Genomic DNA, 21,232 nt, shown 5'->3' on the forward strand with positions numbered 1-21,232 from the left:
CTGAATTCTAAAAATGAAAATATAGGGGGGCGGAGCCAAGATGGCGTAGTAGAAAGACGCACATACACATAGCTCCGAACCCACAACCCATAGAACAACTACAAAGAAGCAACCCACGGCGAATTCTGCACCCAGAGGCCACAGAACATTGGAGCGAGGGAGATTTCTGTTCCAGAGAGACCTGCAAACCTCTCGTAAAAGGTCCTTCGTGCTGCGGACTGGGCGCCGGGACTGGGAGCTGAGTACAGCCCTGCCGTGGCCGCGGCACCAAGAGGAACAGATCCGAGCGGGCTTCAGGGACGGGATCTCCAGCGGCCGCACAAGTCCCTCCACCCACAGGTGACGGGGGTCTGTGAGAGAGTCCCTTTGGTGGGTCGAGGGGGGAGTGGGGTGCCCCCATGGCTTGGGCCCCCTCGGGAGACAGAAGCTGAGGGGCAGCGGCAGACCAGGGCTCTCCAAGCAGGCAGGAGCCTGGATCCATTGTTGAAGGTCTGTGCATAAACTCCCTGAGGGAACTGAGCCTGAGAGGCAGCCCTGCCCTCACCTGAGCATCTGAATTTAATCTCACACTGAATAGCAGCCCTGCCCCCGCCAAAAGCCCTGAGGCTGGAAGCAGCATTTGAATCTCAGACCCCAAACACTGGCTGGGAGGATCAGGAGGTGAGGTGGGTGTGAGGAAAATATTCAGAGGTCAAGTCACTGGCTGGGAAAATGCCCAGAAAAGGGAAAAGAAATAAGACTATAGAAGGTTACTTTCTTGGTGAACAGGCATTTCCTCCCTTCCTTTCTGATGAGGAAGAGCAATGCTTACCATCAGGCAAAGACACAGAAATCAAGGCTTCTGTGTCCCAGCCCACTCAATGGGCACAGGCCATGGAAGAGCTCAAAAAGAATTTTGAAAATCAAGTTAGAGAGGTGGAGGAAAAGCTGGGAAGAGAAATGAGAGACATGAAGTCAAAGCATGAACAGCAAATCAGCTCCCTGCTAAAGGAGACCCAAAAAAATGTTGAAGAAAATAACACCTTGAAAACTAGCCTAACTCAATTGGCAAAAGAGGTTCAAAAAGCCAATGAGGAGAAGAATGCTTTCAAAAGCAGAATTAGCCAAATGGAAAAGGAGATACAAAAGCTCACTGAAAAAAATAGTTCTTTCAAAATTAGAATGGAACAGATGGAGGCTAATGACTTTATGAGAAACCAAGAAATCACAAAACAAAACCAAAAGAATGAAAAAATGGAAGATAATGTGAAATATCTCATTGGAAAAACAACTGACCTGGAAAATAGAGCCAGGAGAGACAATTTAAAAATTGTGGGCCTACCTGAAAGCCATGATCAGAAAAAGAGCCTAGACATCATCTTTCATGAAATTATCAAGGAAAACTGCCCTGAGATTCTAGAACCAGAGGGCAAAATAAATATTCAAGGAATCCACAGAACACCGCCTGAAAGAGATCCAAAAAGAGAAACTCCTAGGAACATTGTGGCCAAATTCCAGAACTCCCAGGTGAAAGAGAAAATATTGCAAGCAGCTAGAAAGAAACAATTCAAGTATTGTGGAAATACAATCAGGATAACACAAGATCTAGCAGCTTCTACATTAAGGGATCGAAGGGCATGGAATAGGATATTCCAGAAGTCAAAGGAACTAGGACTAAAACCAAGAATCACCTACCCAGCAAAACTGAGTATAATACTTCAGGGGAAAAATTGGTCTTTCAATGAAATAGAGGATTTTCAAGCATTCTTGATGAAAAGACCAGAGCTGAAAAGAAAATTTGACTTCCAAACACAAGAATGAAGAGAACCATGAAAAGGTGAACAGCAAAGAGAAGTCATAAGGGACTTACTAAAGTTGAACTGTTTACATTCCTACATGGAAAGACAATATTTGTAACTCTTGAAACATTTCAGTATCTGGGTACTGGGTGGGATTACACACACACACATGCACACACGCACACACACATAGAGACAGAGTGCACAGAGTGAATTGAAGAGGATGGGATCATATCTTAAAAAAAAATGAAATCAAGCAGTGAGAGAGAAAGATATTGGGAGGAGAAAGGGAGAATTGAATGGGGCAAATTATCTCTCATAAAAGAGGCAAGCAAAAGACTCATTAGTGGAGGGATAAAGAGGGGAGGTGAGAGAAAAACATGAAGTCTACTCTCATCACATTCCACTAAAGGAAAGAATAAAATGCCTACTCATTTTGGTATGAAAACCTATCTTACAATACAGGAAAGTGGAGGATAAGGGGATAAGCAGAGTGGGGGGGGGGATGATAGAAGGGAGGGCATGGGGAGGAGAGTGCAATTTGAGGTCAACACTCATGGGGAGGGATAGGATCAAAAGAGAATAGAAGTAATGGGGGACAGGATAGGATGGAGGGAAATATAGTTAGTCCTATACAACACAACTATTATGGAAGTCATTTGCAAAACTACACAGATTTGGCCTATATTGAATTGCTTGCCCTCCAAAGGGAAGGGGTGGAGAGGGAGGGAGCTAAAGAAGTTGGAACTCAAAGTGTTAGGATCAGCTGTAATGTTCTTACCACTAGGAAATAAGAAATACAGGTAAAGGGGTATAGAAAGCTATCTGGCCCTACAGGACAAAAGAGAAAACAGAGACAAGGGCAGAGAGGGATGATAGAAGAGAGAGCAGATTGGTCATAGGGGCAATTAGAATGCTTGGCGTTTGGGGGGGGAGGGGAGAAAAGGGGAAAAATTTGAAACCCAAAATTTTGTGAAAATGAATGTTAAAAGCTAAATAAAAAAAAGAAAAAAAAGAAAGGAAAAAAAGAGAAAAAATAAAAAAAAAAATAAAGAAAAAATGGCAAAAAAAAAAAAAAGATTCAGCTATCCAAAACAATTCTAAAGGATTCATGATGAATAACGCTAACCACCTCCAGAGAGAGAAATGACAGAATCTGAGTGCAGATTGAAGCATACTTTTTTCACTTTTTTTTGGCAATATGGTTAATATGGAAATATGTTTTGCATGACTTCACATGAATAATCAATGTATTGCTTGCCTTCTCAGTAGGTGGGCAAGGGGTATGGGAGAGAATTAGGAACCCAAATAAAAAAATGAATGTTAAAATAAAGCATATTAAAATGTAAATAAATGGATGGACGAATAAATAAAATTTTAAAAAAGAAAAAAAAATGAAAATATAGGAAAAGATAACTGAAATAGCCAGTGTCATAGCAACTGTGGCATGAAGTCCAGCAGAGAGAAGGGGTGATAGCAGAATTTTGTGCATAGTTTTCCTCAGTTTCTCAGTTTCCCTGAGAAAAACAGGATCACAATCAACAAAGACATTCAAGAATCAGACAGAATACAAAAAGAACTCTAAACCTGACCCTTGGGTGTCTTTGTTTCTTTTTTATTTGTCTAGGAATTGGGCAAACCACACTGACTTTATCTTGTGATTCCCTTCTGGATCAAGCTTAGTTCCCTTTCTATTAAACTATGGGTTTAGTCCAAATTCTCTCTTGTGATATAACTTTATTCAATTGTAAGAATTGTGGGAGGAAAAAAAACTTTATTACATTGTTTGAACCTATAGGCCTGCCTGTCTGGGAAGCTGGACTACCTCTACCTATTACTCAACCTTAGCTGCTTAACTAAGGACCTCGGTTATATAGACCAGAAACACAGTCAGCTCCAAAGATTCATAAAAGGACTTTTCTCACAATAATACATCTTAAACAACCCATTTGTCTTATCTGAAAACTGACTCGGTGCCAGTCAACCAGTTACTGTTTCCTTGTTCCTTTGATCGAATACAGATAGTTGAAGGGAGTGGGATACTTCTTTTCCTAAGTTCAGGGAAATGCACCTGTTCATTCATCTCCCTCCAAACTCAATAAGCCCCTAATCTTTCCTCCAATTAGAAATCAAATTACCTAATCTTGTATTCTGGCTTATGTCTTGTTGATTATATGCTTTTACTGTATAAAAATCTGTCCTTCCTTGTATTCCAGGTTCAGTGCCAAGCTGAGGAGGGCTGCTCCCAATATGTTATGCAGTTGGCATACATTGCTTGATAAAATCAATATACTTAGAAGCTTGAACCTTTGTTTCCTCAGTAATTCCCATCACCTATCACAGTATCTGATTTTGATGAATACTATGTTACCTCATAATTTCCCTTCCCTATTTTTTATACCTCTTTTGAGAGTCTAGACTTTTATTTCCTTCAAACAAATTTTGTAAGTATGTCCTTGGTAATTTTAAGGTATAGCTCTGAATCTACAAATTAATTTAGGTAGTATTATTTGCATCATGTTGCCTTAGCCCAGCCACAAACACTGTAAGAACGTCCAATTATTTATTTGTTCTTCGTTTCTTTAAAGAGTATTTTGTAGTTTTATCTATACAGGAATTGAATGTTCCTTACTAGACTGACTCATGCATTTTGGCTGTGTGTGTGTGTGTGTGTGTGTGTGTGTGTGCACATGTGTGTGTTTTGGATGGACTTTCTATTATTTCCTTATTATTCTACAGAAACCTTAAAGTCCTTATGGTTTGGTTTTGTATGCTGCTACTTAGCTAAAGGTACTAATTTCTCAAATTGTTTCTTTGCTGATTTTCCGAGACTCTTTATGTAAATTTTTAGTTGTGAGAAAATAGAGATCGTTTTGTATTTTTCCTGTGCTTACACTTTTAATTTCTTTCTTGTGTCTTATTCCTTCAGGCAACATTTCTAAAACTATTGTCGGTTCCCAACAAGAAAAGGGCACATCATTATTTCACTTCTATATTTATTGGGAATGCATTTAATGTCTCCCCATTATAAACAATCTTCCTCTATGTTTTAGATATATATTCTTTATCCTATTAAGAGATTTTTATGTCTAACCTTTGTCAGTTTATTAGTATAAAATGGGGTTGGGGGATTATTATATGAACTCTAAGGTCCCTAATCTAGGCTAGCAGAGTCATGAACTTCAAAAACTAAATGAAAAATATCACCAAAACTAAATTTTACTTTAAAAAAAAATCAATGTCTCTACTCCTTTCCAATAAGACAGAAAATTAAGCCTAGGCTCAATTGTGATATAACTTTAGAAGTAAATTTTTCAGAATAGAGGAGAAAGACCAATAACTAATATGTACCAGATAGGGAAGAGGAAGGAATCTTTCATATAATAAAGGCTTGAATATGTATGCATTGAGATAAGGGGAAATTCTCCTGGTGGTTCAAATATTAACAGATGTGGAAAAATAATGAACAATGGAGGTGAAACCTTGTTATAGGCTTCTCATAATGTCAAATAACAACAATTAAAAGATATTAATTATGCCCTGTGTGTGGTAACAGTGGACACATAAAATATTCTAAGAATCAATCCATATTTGTTTACTTATTTTTAATTTTATCCCACCTGACAAGGAATACTGAAAGTATCTGAGGCAGTAGGTGGTACAGGGATTAGAGCATTGGGCATGGAGTCAGGAAAGCCTGAGTTCAAATCCTGGCTCAGACAGTTACTAATAGTATGACCCTAGGCAAGTCACTTACCCTCTAATTGACTCCATTTCCTTGGCTATAAGATAGAGTTAATGACAACAACTTCTTCTCAGAGTTGTTGTGAAGATAAAATAAGGCTCGTAAAGTGCTTTGCAAACCTTAAAGTGCTGTATAAGTAGTAGCCCTTATTATTATTATTATTAAACGTTTCTTTAAAGCTTGGCAAAGAACTAAGAACTTACCTCATTTTGTCAAGTTTTTTATCCAAGAGTATTTTCTCTTGCATTTTTTCCTCATATGCTGCTTTTGTATGTTTTATTTTATGATGAAGAGTAACTATTGTATTTTTGGCAACTTCGATTTGGTTGGCAGTAGTGACACTTTTTTCCTGGGGGAAAATAGTTCAGAAATATTCCACTTTAAATACATAGGCTGTCCAAAGTGCATTTGGAGGATATAGATCGTAACAACACAAAGCTGGTTATCAAAAAACAAATTATTTTCAAAAGAGGAATTGAAGTACCTGTTATGATTTTTTAAAGTCATTTTTACCTGACTATAATGCATAAATGGCTAACGCTATTTTCTCTGCTTTTCACCATAGCAATATAATCTCTGCTTAAATTATGTAAAAGAATCAGTTAGAAGTTAGAAGTCAGAGCTCACCATTTCACATTAGATAACTGAATTCTCCTCAAAGGACATAGGCTATTCAGTCATTCATTGTTTTATTTAATACCTTTATTCAATAAACAATTATAACATTATACCTGCAATTCATCACGATAAACCATGGAGATAGAAGGAGAAAAAACTTTCTGCTCTCAAGTAGCTTAAAATACAATTTGAGATATAGGGCACAAAGAGGCTAAATACAAATAAGAATATTACAAGCATATAAAAGGAGCAAAATACACTGGGAAATCCCTCCAAGCTGATGGGAATCAGTGAAAGGCAAGTGGAAGAAGTTGCTTTTGAGCTTCGTTGATGGATGGTTAGGACATCAAATGAAGGAAAGGAAAGGATAGGACACTTCCAATAAGATAGCCAAGTGTCTGGAATTAGAAAAATTTCATTACTACCAATGAATTCCATTCTACACTGTCCTCTTCTTTTGAATTCTTAGCCTCCTTATCATCATTGATGACACTCAGCTGATCCTCAGCCTTGACTAACTCCCACAATTCCCTGCCTTTGTTTCTACACACATACTGTTGAATGAAGGTGGAGAAAACCATGCTACTATTTTGAATGGGTTCATTCCAAGATGATGTTACATATATTGGGTACTCACTTCTGCTAGGCAATCCTGCTATACCTTCTTTATCAACTCACTATTCCACTTTCCACAGAGGATCTTCCAAACCTTTTCATCCCTCCCCAAATTTCGTATGGTACCTCTTTCCCCCAACTCTCTCAGTTAAGACCTGTGCCTCATATATTGTTTTTTTAAATATTAAGGCCACTCACTGTAAACTTCCTTTTCTCCCCTCTTTCTCATCTTATCACTCAGGTGTCTTCTGTCACTCTCTCATGCTTCATCCCCATCTCACATAATGAATTGACCTTGCTCCTCACTAAGGTTAACTCTTCTACCTGTGCAAGCAATGCCATTCCATCCTGTCTCCTCCAACAGATTGTCCTCTCTGTCATCCCCCCTCTTTCACTTATTTTCAATCTCTTCCTCTGTACTGACTCATTTCCTATTTCCTATAAATATGCCCTAATCTCCCCTATCCTGATAAAAAACTCTCACTAAACTCTTCTATACCTCTTCTGCCCTTTGTAGCTGATTCCTTTAAAAGACCATCTACAATGGGTGCCTCCACTTTCTCTCTTCTCACTCTCTTTTAAGCCCTTAGAATCTGACTTCTGAACTTATTCCACTAAAATTGTTCTCTCCAAAGTTACTAATGATCTCTTAGTTGCCAAACCCAATGACCTTTTCTCAGTCTTCTGTAGCCTTTGACACTCTGACACACTTTAACACCCTCTCCTCCTTGATACTTTTTTCTCTAGGTTTTCAGGATACCACTCTCTGTGGTATATGACCTCTCCTATTCCGTCTCCTTTGCTGGATCCTCTTCCAGATCATACTCTCTAACTGTAGGTGTCCCTCAAGGGTTCTATCTTGGGTCCTCTTCTCATTAGCTCCTATGGATTTAATTACCATTTCTATACTGATGATTCTCAAATCCTTTACTGACTCAATCTCTCTGCTGACCTCTATTCTTGCAAACTGGATGTCTAGCAAACATCTTAAATTTAATATGTCCAAAACAGAGCTTGTCATCTTTCTCCCTAAACCCTCCCCTTATCTCCTACCTTCCCTATTACTACAAAGGGTAACATCCCTCTCCCAGACCCTCAGGCTCACAATCTAGAAGTTATCCTGCTTTGCTCACTATCTTTCACCTCCTCCCTATTCAAGCCATTGCCAAGGCCTATCAATTTCACCTTTATGACATCTTTCAAATATGTCTCCTTCGACACTGCTATCACTCTGGTGCTAGTCCCCATCACCTCACTCCTTGATTATTAGCCTGATAGTGGATCTGCCTGCTTCAAGTCTCTTCCCACTCCAATCTTTCACTAAAGTCACTAAAGTGATTCAGTCACTAAAGTGATTTTCCAAAAGCTCAGGTCCAATCTTTTACCTTCAACCTTCAGCCCCCACTCAATAAATTTCAACGGCTTCCTGTTGCTTTCAACAGCAAATGCAAAATGCTCTGTTTGGGATGAAAATCTCTTCATAACTTATTTTCCTCCTACCTTTCCAGGCTTCTTACATCTTGCCCCCTGACACATACTCTTCAATTCAATGATACTGGCCTACTGCTTGTTTCATGAAAAGATGCTCCATTTCTCAGCTATGAGCATTGTCTCTGCTTATTCCCCATGCCTTACTCCTGATCTTGCTGGCTTCCTTTAAGTCTTAACAAAAACCCTACCTTTTGCAGAAATCTTTTTAATTCTAGTATCTTCCCTTTGTTAATTATTTCCTGCTTATCCTGTACAAAGCTTGTTTTGTAAATATTTGTTTGTATGTTGTCTCTCTAACTAGACAGTGAACTCTTTGAGGGCAGGGACTGTCTTTTACCTCTTTTGTATCTACATTTCTTAGCATCGTGTCTGGCACATAGTACAAACATAAGCACCTGAAAATGTTTATTGATTGAAATAAAAAATAAAAGCAGAAAATATAGTAATAAAAACAACAAACAAAAAGTAGGAGAAAGTAAGGAAGGTCTTCACAAGGAAAATCTCAAACACACACACACACACACACACACACACACAGCCAGCAGACCCTGACAAAATTAATAAACACAGGAGAAATCCTAATGAAATTAATACTACAGGGTAGAAGAAAGTGAAAATAAATTAGAGAAGAAAGGAATATTACTCCAATGACAACTTATCCCTTAATCAAAGACCCACATTTGACATCAATATTCTTCTGGTGATACTGAATAACAATGAGACATGGAACACTAGGCTCCAAGTAATTAAAGATGAAGGTCACTCAAGAGACAATGGAGAAGCACATGGCTTATAGCATTTTACCTATGGGAAAAAAATTTCAGAGGAGAAATGGTATAAGGAATGTCATCAGGGAGATGTATGAATAGAAAAGGTGGTGAGATGGTCATGTGGAGAAGAGAAATAACCAATGGATCACTCACATGATCCCATGGTATCCAGGAAATATCAAGGGATATAGATGCAGCCCCATACATACTTAGGAAGGATTTATGGTAGGATACAGACAAGAGTAACAAAGAATAGAAAGGCATATATAGGTTGTGTTCTGCATAACTGGAAAGAATGGTCATATTTATGAGTTCATCAATCCAATAAAGTAACAGTAACAAAACAATAACTAGGCCATCCAGACATGAAACTAGAACCACCATAAGAACCAACAGAATGGCTTTCTATTCTAAACAGAAAGTGGAAAATCACAAATGAAATTAATAATAGCAGGGGGGAAAAACACAAAAATGCAGAGCTGTCATGACAAATCAGTGCAAAATTGAAATAAACACTTGGTATAATTGAAATAATATTTGAGATCTCTATCAATCAATGCAACAAACTTTGAAGACAAAGGTAAGAAAAGCAACCTGAGCTTTATGAGCCCCCCACCCCAAACAAACAAACAAAAAACCATGATGAAACCATACAGTCTTAGTATCATATGTCAAGAAATCATAAAAACCATTCCTTAGAATTATTGACATTTGAAGATGAGGTATAAAGCTACAGAATTGACAAGGTGCTATTAGAGAGGAACCCAAGAATGTCCTCTGAAATGTTGCAAAGTTCCATATCTTTGTTGACAATGAGCCATTCATTTGTCAGGAAGAATTAGTTCATGTATCAAAAAACAATAGTTTGAACTGGACAAGACTAATTACTGACGATGAGAAATGAAAGAAAAGTCCAAAAGGATCAAAATCAAAATGGATAATTATGTACCCAGAGTTATGATACTCTGCAGAACTGAGTGTAATGCCATGCTAAAGATGGGCCTTTAAAACAATTACTCATTTTAAATAATTTTTCTTGAGAAAGCCAGAGACTTAATAAACTAAATTGAAATTAAATTGAAATTTAATAAATATTAAAACACCATAAGCACATAGGATTACATATTTTTGTCTAGGGTTCATAGTGGTCATCCAGTCCAAACGTCCCATTTTACATGTTAAAAGACCAAGTCCTAGAGAAGTGATAAGACTATTCCAAGGTCATAAAAGTCATAAACAAAAGAGGCAGAATGTTGCACCCAGGTCCATAGAGTCTATATCCTACATTCTATTACACCCCTCTATCTCTCTCATATTAAAATAAAAGTCTACATGATGATTCAAAGTTTATATACTATAAGGATAAAACAAGGCAATTCTCCTGTAGAAATCCTGTGTTATTTAAGGTCCATAGAGGGAACAAAGAGAAATGAAATATGAAAAAATCTCATGAAAGGCAATGAGAAAGAGACTCTAGAGGAATGAAGAAGAGGGAATGAGAAGATGAGTTGGTTGGAAGTTACAAGAATGTATCACTTAGACTTCTGGCAACCAAGATGGCAGAGTAAGCAGTACATCATTGTTTCTCTCCCATTCTCATCCCTGAACACCAATAAAATAGCTCCTCAGAACAGATCCTGTGAACAGTGGAGCCAGCAGAACTGGCTGGGTGGAATAGTCATTTGGTCCAGGTGACTTAGAGGATCAACAGAAAAGCTCTGGGGTAAAAGGGGAGCACAGTCCAGGACAGGAGGTATCCCAGGAAGCCAGCAATAGACTCCACCTCAGGAAACCAGCAAGAGATCCTGAGCCCCTGAGTGGTGGAGCAGGCAAAAACAAGTGACCTGGAAAGTAGTTCCAGAAGAGACAATTTAAGAATTATTGGACCACCTGAAAGCTATGATCAAAAAAAAAAAAAAAAAGAGCTTGGATGATATCTTTCAAGAAATTATCAAGGGAAACTGCCCTAGAACCAGAACCAGAGGGCAAAATAATTATTGGAAGAATCCACTGATCACCTCCTGAAAAAGATCCCCAAATGAAAATTCCAAGGAACATAATAGTCAAATTCCAGAAATATCAGGTCAAGGAGAAAATACTGCAAGGAACCAGAAAGAGACAATTTAAACATCATGGAATCACAGTCAGGATTATGGAGGATTTAGCAGTTTAAGGATCAAATGCTTGAGGGCCTGGAATATGATATTCCAGAAGGCAAAGAAGCTTGGATTGCAAGCAAGAATCAACTATTCATCAAAATTGAGTATAATATTTCCAGGGAAAAGATGGATAGTCATTGAAATAGGGAACTTTCAGTCATTCCTGATTTAAAAAAAAAAAAACAGAACTGAACAGAAAATTCAATCTTCAATACAAGACTCAAGAGAAGCATAAAAAGGTAAACAGGAGGAAAAAAGCAGTTATTCAATAAGAATAAACAGTTTACATCCCAACATGGGAAGATGATACTTGTAACTCTTGAGAATTATATCTTTCCTATGGCATTTAGAAGAGGTATACATAGACAAAGGGTGTGGGTATTAGTTGACTTTGATGTGATGATAAAAAAGTAACTAAGAGGTGAGGAAAAGGATTGTACTGGGAGAAAAGGAAAGAAGGAGGCAGAAAAGAGTAAATTTCATCACAGGAGGAGGTAGAAAGATCTATTATAGTAGAGGGAAAGAAGAGAAAGAGGCAAGCATTGTTTGAACTTTACTCTCATTAGATTTAACTCAAAAAAGAAATAACATGCATATTCCATTAAGAACAGAAATCTATCTTACCCTATAGGAAATAAGAAGGGAAAAGAGAAAGAAAAAGGAGGGGGTGGAGAGAAGGGAGGGCAAAAGGGAGGGAAGAAGAAGTAGGGGAAAAGAGAAATGAAAGGGAGTGAGTTGATAGAAGGGAGGGCAGATTGAAGGAGGTAGTGGTCAGAAGCAAAGTCCTGGAGAGGAGAGAACAGGAGAAAGGAGAGAGAAAAGGATAAATGGGAATGGGGTGGGAAATAGGACAGAGAGAAAAACACAGTAGTCATAACTGTGAATATGAATGGGATGAACTCTCCCATAAAACAGAAGTGGATAGCAGAGTGAATTAAAAAACATAATCCTATAATATGTTGTTTACAAGAAACACATTTGAGGCAGAGTGATATACACAGAATAAAGTATGGGGCTGGAGCAGAATATATTATGCTTCAGCTGAAATAAAAAAAAACAACAGGGATAGCAATCCTGATCTCAGACAAAGCAAAAGCAAAAATAGATCTAATTAAAAGAAATAAGGAAGGAAACTACATCCTGCTAAAATTTAGGTACCATCGACAATGAAGTAATATCAATACTAAACATATATGCACCAAACAGTACAGCATCCACATGCTTAGAGGAGTGTGTTACAGGGAGGAATAGAAAACAAAACTATACTGGTGGGGAACCTTAACTTCCCTTACTCAGAACTAGATAAATTTAACCACAAAATAAACAAGAAAAAAGTTAAGGAGGTGAATAGAATTTTAGAAAAGTTGTATATGGTAGACCTCTAGAGAAAACTGAATGGGGATAGAAAGGAATATGCCTTTTTCTCAGCAATGCATGGTACCTACACAAAAACTGACCATGTACTAGGGCATAAAAATCTCATAACACAATGCAGAAAGGCAGAAATATTAAATACATCTTTTTCAGATCATGAAAAATTACATGTAATAAAGGGCCATGATAAAATAGACTAAACAGTAATTGGAAACTAAATAATATAATACTAAAGAATGAGTGGATCAAATAACAAATCGTAGTAAATCAATAACTTCATCAAAGGGAATAATAATAATAATGAGACAACACATCAAAACTTATGGGATGCAGTAAAAGCAGTTCTTAGGGGAAATTTTATATCTGCAAATGCTTACACAAATAAAATAGAGAAAGAAGAGATCAATGAATTGGGCTTGCAACTTAAAAAGCAAGAAAAAGAACAAGTTAAAAATCCCCAATTAAATACCAAATTAGAAATTCTAAAAAAAATCAAAGCAGAGATTAATAAAATTGAAATTAAGAAAATTATTAGACTAATAAATAAAACTAAGAGCTAATTTTATTTTAAAAAACAATAAAATAGATAAACCTTTAGTTAATTTGATTTAAAAAAAAAAGAAAACCAAATTACCAATATCAAAAGAGAAAAGGGTGAATTCATCACCAATGAAGAGGAAATTAAGACAATAATTAGGAGCTATTTTATCCAACTATATGCCAATAAATCTGACAATCTAAATGGAATGGATGAATATGTACAAAAATCTAAATGACCCAGGTTAACAAAAGAGGAAATAAAATACTTCAATAATCCCATTTCAGAAAAAAGAAATTGAACAAGCCATCAATGAACTCTCTAAGAAAAATTCTCTAGGACCAGATCAATATACAAGTGAATTCTACCAAACATTTAAATAACAATTAATCCCAATACTATATAAACTATTTGGAAAAATAGGCAAAGAAGGAGTCCTACCAAATTATTTTTATGATACAAATATGGTGCTAATACCTAAACCAGGAAGAGCCAAAACAGAGAAAGAGCATCATAGACCAATTTTCCTAATAATATAGATGCAAAAAAATTTAAATAAAATGTTAGCAAAAGAACTACAGCAACTTAACATGAGGATAAATAACCTATGCCCAGGTGGATTTTTACCAGGAATTCCACCTAGTTCAATATTGGAAAGACTATTAGCATAACTGACCATGTCAACAACAAAATTAACAGAGATCATATGATTATCTCAATAAATGCAGAAAAAGCTTTTAACAAAATACAACACCCATTCCTATTAAAAATACTATGGAGATTTCCTTAAAATGATAAGTAGCATCTATCTAAAATCATCAGAAAGCATTATATGTAATGGGGATAACTCGAATCATTTCCAAAAAGGACAGCCATTATCGCCACTGTTATTCAACATTGTACTAGAAATGTTAGCTTTAGCAATAAGAGAAGAAAAAGAAACTGAAGGAATTAGAATAGGCAAAGAAGAAACAAAGCTATCACTCTTTGCAGATAATATGATGGTATATTTAGAGCATCCTCAAGAATCAAGTAAAAAATTACTTGAAATAATAACTTTAATAAAGTTACAGGATATAAAATAAACCCACAAAAATCATCAGCATTTCTACACATAACTAACAAAGCCCAATAGCAAGAGATAGAAAGAGAAATTTCATTTAAAGTTACTGCAGACATTATAAAATATTTGGGAATCTGCCTGCAAAAACAAACCCAGGAACTATATGAACACAATTACAAAACACTTTTCACACAAAGAGTCAGATCGAAACAATTGGGAAAATATCAATTGCTCATGGGCAGGCCAAGCTAATATAATAAAAATGATAATTCTATCTAAATTAATTTACGTCTTCAGTGCCATACCAATCAAACTAACAGATATCACTTTATAGAGCTAGAAAAAATAATGAGAAAATTCATCTGGAAAACAAAAGATGCAGAACAACAAGAGAATTCATGAAAAGAAATGTAAGGGAAGGGGACCTGGCCATGCCAGACCTTAAGTTGTATTATAAAGTAGCAATCATCAAAACTACTTGTTACTGGCTAAGAAATAGAGTGATGGATCAGTGGAATAGACTTGGTACGTAAGACACGGTAGTCAACAACTATAGTAACCTGTTTGATAAACCTAAAGACTCCAGCTTCTGGGATAAAAACTCAAGATCTCACAGAAAGTGCTGGGGAAACTGGAAAACAGTATGGCAGAAACTAGGCATAGACCAACATCTTATACTGTGTACCAAGATAAGGTCAAAATAGGCACACAATTTAGATGTTAGGGGTAAAACTATAAGCAAATCAGAAGAGCAAGGAATAGTTTGCCTGTCAGATCTATAGGGAAGAGAAGCATTTATGACCAAATAAATGAATTATGAAATGCAAAATGGATAATTTTGATTACATTAAATTTAAAAGGTTTTGCACAAACAAAGTCAACGTAACCAAGATTTGAAGGGAAGCAGAAAGTTGGGAAACAATTTTTACAAGCAGGATATCTGATATATAAATAGAGAGAGAAAATTATAGAGAATATGTAGAGAGTCAAATCTAAAATATATAGTGACCTGAGTCAAATCTATAAGAATGCAAGTCATTCCTCAACTGATCAAATGATAATGAAAAGGCAGTTTCAGATGAAGAAATTAAAGCTATCTATAGTCATATTAAAAAATGCTCTACATCACTATTGATAAGAGAAATGCAAATTAAAACAGCTCTGAGGTATCATCTCACACCTGTCAAATTAGTTAACATAATAAAACAAGAAAATGATAAAAATCTGAGATTGGAACACTAGTGCACAGTTGGTAGAGCTGTAAACCAATCCAACCATTCTTGAAGAGCAATTTGAAATTATGCCCATAGCCTTATAAAACTTTGCAAACCCTTTGATCCAACAATAGAACTACTAGGTCTGTACCCCAAAGAGATCATAAAAAAGGGGAAAGAACCCACATGTGCAAAAACATTCACAGCAGCTTTTTTTGTGGTGGCAAAGAATTGGAAATTGTGGGGATGTCTATCAACTGGGGAATGCCTGAACAAGTTTATACAGGATCCTTAGCTTCCATGCACTCTGACATTCAGGTTAATGTATCAACATAAGGCAGATTTTGTTTAATCTGACAGAAAAGCTAAGAACATATATGTGCGTGTGTGTGCGTGTGTGTCCACACAAAACTTATATCTGACCTCATATAAAATCAAAACTGCCCCTCAGAACTCAGCCTTTTTGACTTCTCTGTAGTCTTGGGCATAATTGGTCACCATCTCCTCATGCATATTTTTTCTGCTTTGGGTTTTTATTAAATACTGTTCTCCCCTGGTACTATTACAACCTGTCTGGCAGCTCCTTCTTTGTCTCCTGTGCTAGATCTTCATCCATGTCATCCCTATTAACTATGCTTTTCCTCTAAGACTCTGTCCTGGGACCTCCTCATCTCACCCCCACTCCTCTTTTTGCTGATCATTCCCAGATTTATATATTCAATATCTGTCCTCTTTTGATCTCTAGCTGTACATCCCCAAATACTTTTTGAAGATAAACCAAAGGCATCTCACTCCGTTGAAACAGAACTCATTATCTTCCTCTTCTAACCCTTCTCTTTTCCTCACTTTATTACTCTTCTCAACGGTACCACCATCTTCCTTATCACACAGTCTCACAACCTTGATGTCTTTTTACCCTACATATCCATTATGTTGTCAATTCTTGTCATTTCTACCTTTGCAATATCTCTTACTGTTCTCTCCATTCACACAGTCAGCACCCTCATGCAGGCTCTCATCTCCTCTAAGCTATTTCTATATCATTCTTAACTGGACTCCTTGCCTCAAATCTCTTCTCATTCCATTTTGTCCTCCAGTCAAAATTATTTGCAAGTTTAGTGTTATAAAATTCAAAGAACAATCTCTATCTTAAAGAAGAGATATGACTAGACAGCTCTCCCTACTCCTTTGCAGAAGTTAAGTGTTAATAAGTGTGGAACATTGCTCATATCAGATTTCATTGATATATTGATCATTTTTGCTGATATTTTCAGCTTTTTTCTTTTTAAAATAAATTCTTTGCTATATGGGATGACTCTGGGAAGAAGGAGAGAAAGACTGAAGGGAAAATTTAGGCAACGTAAAAAACGAAATATGCCAATTTTCTTTAAAGAAAGAACACTGGTACCTTTGAAGACACTAGTTTCCTTTGAATGATGAAGGGAAAAGCCATATTACAAAGGATTAAAAAGTCAATCAGGATGGAGGCAGTAGAATTAACAAGAGTAGACAGTTGTGTTTTTTTCTTTTTGTTTTCCCTCAAAGAGTTTGGTTGTAGAAAAAAGGAAAACAACAAGGCAATAACTGGAGTGGAAGATCAAATGAGTATTTTGTTTAAATTTTTTTAGGATGAGAAAGATATAAATAAACTAAGAAAGTCAGGACCCTTCTTGGTCAACATGATCCAAGTCCTGGAGATATGTGATGTTACGATCTTATGATGCACATGCAGACCCTGGAGAAAAGACAAAAGGGACCTGAGAGCACTCTTCCAGTTTTTGAAGGGCTGTCATGTGGAAGTTGATTGCCTTTGTTCTGCTAAACCCCAGTGGACAGAACTATAGCCACTGGGTTAAAGTTGAAATAGGATACCTTAGGAGGTAGGTTTGCCCTCAACAGGAATCTGCAAATCAAGAATAGAGGGTGATTTATTATGTAGAGGTCATTCTTGGTCAAGTACAGAATGAACTGGTGACCTTCAACTCCTGCAAATCTTCTGCATTTTAACTTCAGGATGCTTTCTACTGCATATTACTCTTTCCCTAAACTATAAATATATTCTATGGGAAACTGGAGGATAAGTAGGAGTTATAAGGCACAGGAAACTTGAATTTAGTAGTGATTTGAATCTGGTTTTCATTCTGTTATGAATTCTACTATGTCAAATATACATGTTCTTTCAACAAAGAGAGCCCTATTCCCTAGGGCTGTGAAGGAGATGAAGTGAAGTCTTGGTACCTGTGCTCTCTCTCTGGGGGTAAAGTTTTATTTATCTTCTGCCTCTACTTCCCCCTAATGGTTTTGTGTGCCCTGTGCTCTCTTGTTGCTCCTACCTTCCTGTTTTCATGAAGGAAAACCTCTAAATAACTTGTCCTATATTGTGGAATGACTTGATCTTTGATTCCATTCAGAAATATTTCTATTTAAAAAACAAAATAGACTTATCTCCCCCAAAGCAGAGGGTGATGGTAAACTAAGGATGTAATGGTTTTTCCTGTATGAGAAAAGGCTGAGAGATCTTGCCAGTGATCTCCAAATTATACTACTTGGGGAAACATTTATACACACAGACACACAGACACACACACACACATATATGTATATACACATACGCCTGCACACACACACACACACACGCACACACACGCTGAAATTCACTTCCTAAATATGACATTCTTCAATGAGTTGAGACCTCAAGAAGTTTACCAACCATTTTAACTATGAAAATGTGAAAATATATTGAGGGAAAATATGAAAAGTAATGAAATATTTTAGGAAAAAAAAGTATGAATACCTAGAGAAAAATCACTCACATCAATTACTCAAATAATAAGCAGTACATGGAATCTCATAGCTTATCATCCTTAATGTTCCTAAATTTCAGGAGACTTTATTGTTGTTTTTACAGTAATATACAATTTATCACCACCTGCCTCTAATACTCCAGTTGAAATTATAATCCACAAGACTACAAACAATTGAGTGAACGTATAGATTTTTAAAAATCTATCAGAGAATGAGGAAAAGAGCTACAGCTTGGTGCAGTGGATAAAGAGCTGGCCTCAAAAATCAGGAAAGACCTAAGTTCAAACTTCTGAAGAATGTATTTAGTCTCCATGCCCCAGGCAAACCTGTGAGAGCGTAAATTGCAGATCAATGCCCATTTACACTGAGAGAAAGTTTCCTAATCTGGAATTTTCTTATACTAATAATCTAGGAAATCACATGTCTGGTCTCATACATACAACAAACATATACAAAAGTAGAGGGGGGAAAGTTTAAAAGAGAAACTCAGATAGCCAGGTAAAGACCTCTCCAGCAGCAACATTTTGTAGGTAGGCAAATTTTAAAGATATTTTTGAAATAGATCTTTTCTTCTAAGATTTAAACATTTTAGAAATTAATTTTTTCTCATACCAATCCTTTTTTTTAATTAAAAGAAGTTTCTATCTCACACAAATATACTTTAAATTAAGTAAATTCTTTCTTTACACATATAATCCATACCAACTCTGAAGTATCCAAGCACATTTTAAAATTAATTTTTAAGATTGTCAAAACATTCCTATAAAATAAGACATTCAGGATTAAAATAGAAAAGAATTCTCTTTGCAGATCACTCAGTTTTGTAGGTGGTACAGATCAACCTCATCATTTACAAGAAGATGCCATCTACTGGGCAAAAGTGTGAAATGCAGGCAAGTTCTACTAAGTTTTAAATCCTTAACTGTCTGTCTGTCTGTCTGTCTGCCTGCCTGCCTGTCTCTGTCTCTGTCTCTGTCTCTCTGTCTCTCTCTGTCTCTCTCTGTCTCTCTGTCTCTCTCTGTCTCTCTCTCTCTCTCTTTCCTTCCCTCCCTCCTGTCTCATGGCAATTGCAGAAAGCACTGAACTTACCCATTTAGCTTTTGTACTATACCCTAACTCAAGGTTGTGGACCTGATAAAGTACATTGATTCAAACAGAAAGAAAGCTGTATGTGTGAAGGTGTGTGTGCATATATTCATGCACAAAAACATATGGATACCTGTTTGCATAATTCATCCTAGTAAAGTAAGTAGAAATAACATAATTCAACTTATTTGGAAATTAAATTGATTTTATAAATTCTCATTTCAACACTGATTGCTGACATTAAATTCCTTACCTCAGCAGCTTCTATAGCTTCTTTAATTGTCAATCTTCTCTGAGCCAAGTTTGTTTTTACCTCAATCACCTTTCTTTTAATTTCTTCTTTGTGTTGTTCCATAACTTGAATTTTCTGTAAATATTCAGATATTAAAATGTGCTACTAAAACGCCCAAAATTATCCTGTTTTTGATCAAGTATTTAAATCACCAAATGACTACTTTAAAATAATTCAATTTATCTTGTCTCCAGTACAGGAAAGATATGTATACTACTTGTAACCTACCTGAAGATTTCATAAGGATAGAGATTGTGCCTGGGATTTCTTTGATATGAGAACTTCCTTCATTTCCTTTAGGAAAGTAAGGAAACTCCCTTTATTAAACTAGATAGATACGTTCTCTGCAATTTACATCTTAGAAAGTTACCTGGAACACAAAGAGATTGAATGACTTTCCCAGGGTCACAGAGACATCATGTATCAGAGGGAGAACATTAACTTAGCTCTTGCTGCCTTCAATGCTTCCTCCCTCTCCTCTATATCATATTGCCTCTACTGGATTATAAACACTTGCAAATATATCTATTCAACTCTATCTGAATCCTCTAAGAAAATTACAAGTTAAATGGATGAATAATGGGCTAAAAATATTAAATGATTTCTATACATCACAGAGAAATCACAGTTTCACTATATATTTAGATATATAAATACAAAATATTTAGATATATATTTGTAAGAATTAAAATGTTAAAGTTCAATTAATCTAAAAGTAAAAACATTTACATGAAAATATATTAGAATTTGGGCTTCCAACAGTTGTACTAGAGTAACATAACTGATGGAATGTCCTTAAGATTCAATAACTGTAAGCCAAAAAGAGAATCACAAAAAGAAAAATGGTTATGGAAATACTATAAGAGGAGGGTCACCTTTTCTTTGTAAAACTAAATAGTACTCATTAATCCATATTTGAGTTCATTAGCATAATAAGAAAACTACAGCTATCAATGCGATAGACATATTTTAGTCATTCATGCAAATTTGGGGTCGTAATATTGAAATGCTTTATTCCTATATGTTTATACAATAATATAATGAGCAATTTTTACTGCCAAGTCTAAAAATACCTTTCAAGCCTCAGCTCCTACAGCTAATTTCTCCAGCTGCTTGTGCTTTCCTCACCCAGAAATTACTGTTTTGTATATATTTTACTTCTCTGTTTACCTTTTGTATCTCCCTAGCAGTTGGGAACCTCCTTGAAAAATAAAAGATTAATTTTTGTCTCTGTACCCCTATAACCTCAAATAATGCCACCCAGTAGGTAGCTACACTTACTTCGTTTGTTAAATTGAATTGTTATATGAGATTACAAAGTTATGGACTCATTTGAAAAGTAGATTTATGTTGTCAGTATATCCAAATGAACACATGAAAATATGAAGGTGTGAGTTTCTTCTATTAGTGATGGAATACAATACTTTTGCATTGTTTACTTTCAGATTTTTAGAAAGGACACATAGATTATCCATAAAGGTTCTAAAAGTTTTCTCTCTGAGCTGTTAAGACAAATTCAACCTTCTAGTATAGGACAAGTGTGTATATGTGTATATAGATAGACAGATATAGATATGTGTATGTATATATGTATATATGTGTGTGATTGTATGTATATGTGTATCTATGTCAGACCTCCACAGCTTGTAAGCTTCTTCAAGTCCCAGGGTTAGACCAGAGACAG

At 36.1% G+C, this 21,232-nt stretch overlaps 1 protein-coding gene across 2 annotated transcripts in view; it reads right to left on the reverse strand.

The window, feature by feature from the left end:
* The window catches only part of CCDC178 (coiled-coil domain containing 178), a 622,621-nt gene that overhangs the window by 367,343 nt on the left and 234,046 nt on the right, over positions 1-21,232 (reverse strand). For both annotated transcript variants that reach the window (XM_072604506.1, XM_072604507.1), the window contains exons 17-18: positions 19,510-19,623; positions 5,727-5,872 (exon numbers count right to left, since the gene is read on the reverse strand). In XM_072604506.1, coding sequence (XP_072460607.1) covers positions 5,727-5,872; positions 19,510-19,623 — 260 coding nt within the window. The remainder of the gene's footprint in view (positions 1-5,726; positions 5,873-19,509; positions 19,624-21,232) is intronic.

This window comes from Notamacropus eugenii, chromosome 4 (assembly GCF_028372415.1).
Source record: "Notamacropus eugenii isolate mMacEug1 chromosome 4, mMacEug1.pri_v2, whole genome shotgun sequence".
Taxonomy (NCBI): Eukaryota; Metazoa; Chordata; class Mammalia; order Diprotodontia; family Macropodidae; genus Notamacropus; species Notamacropus eugenii.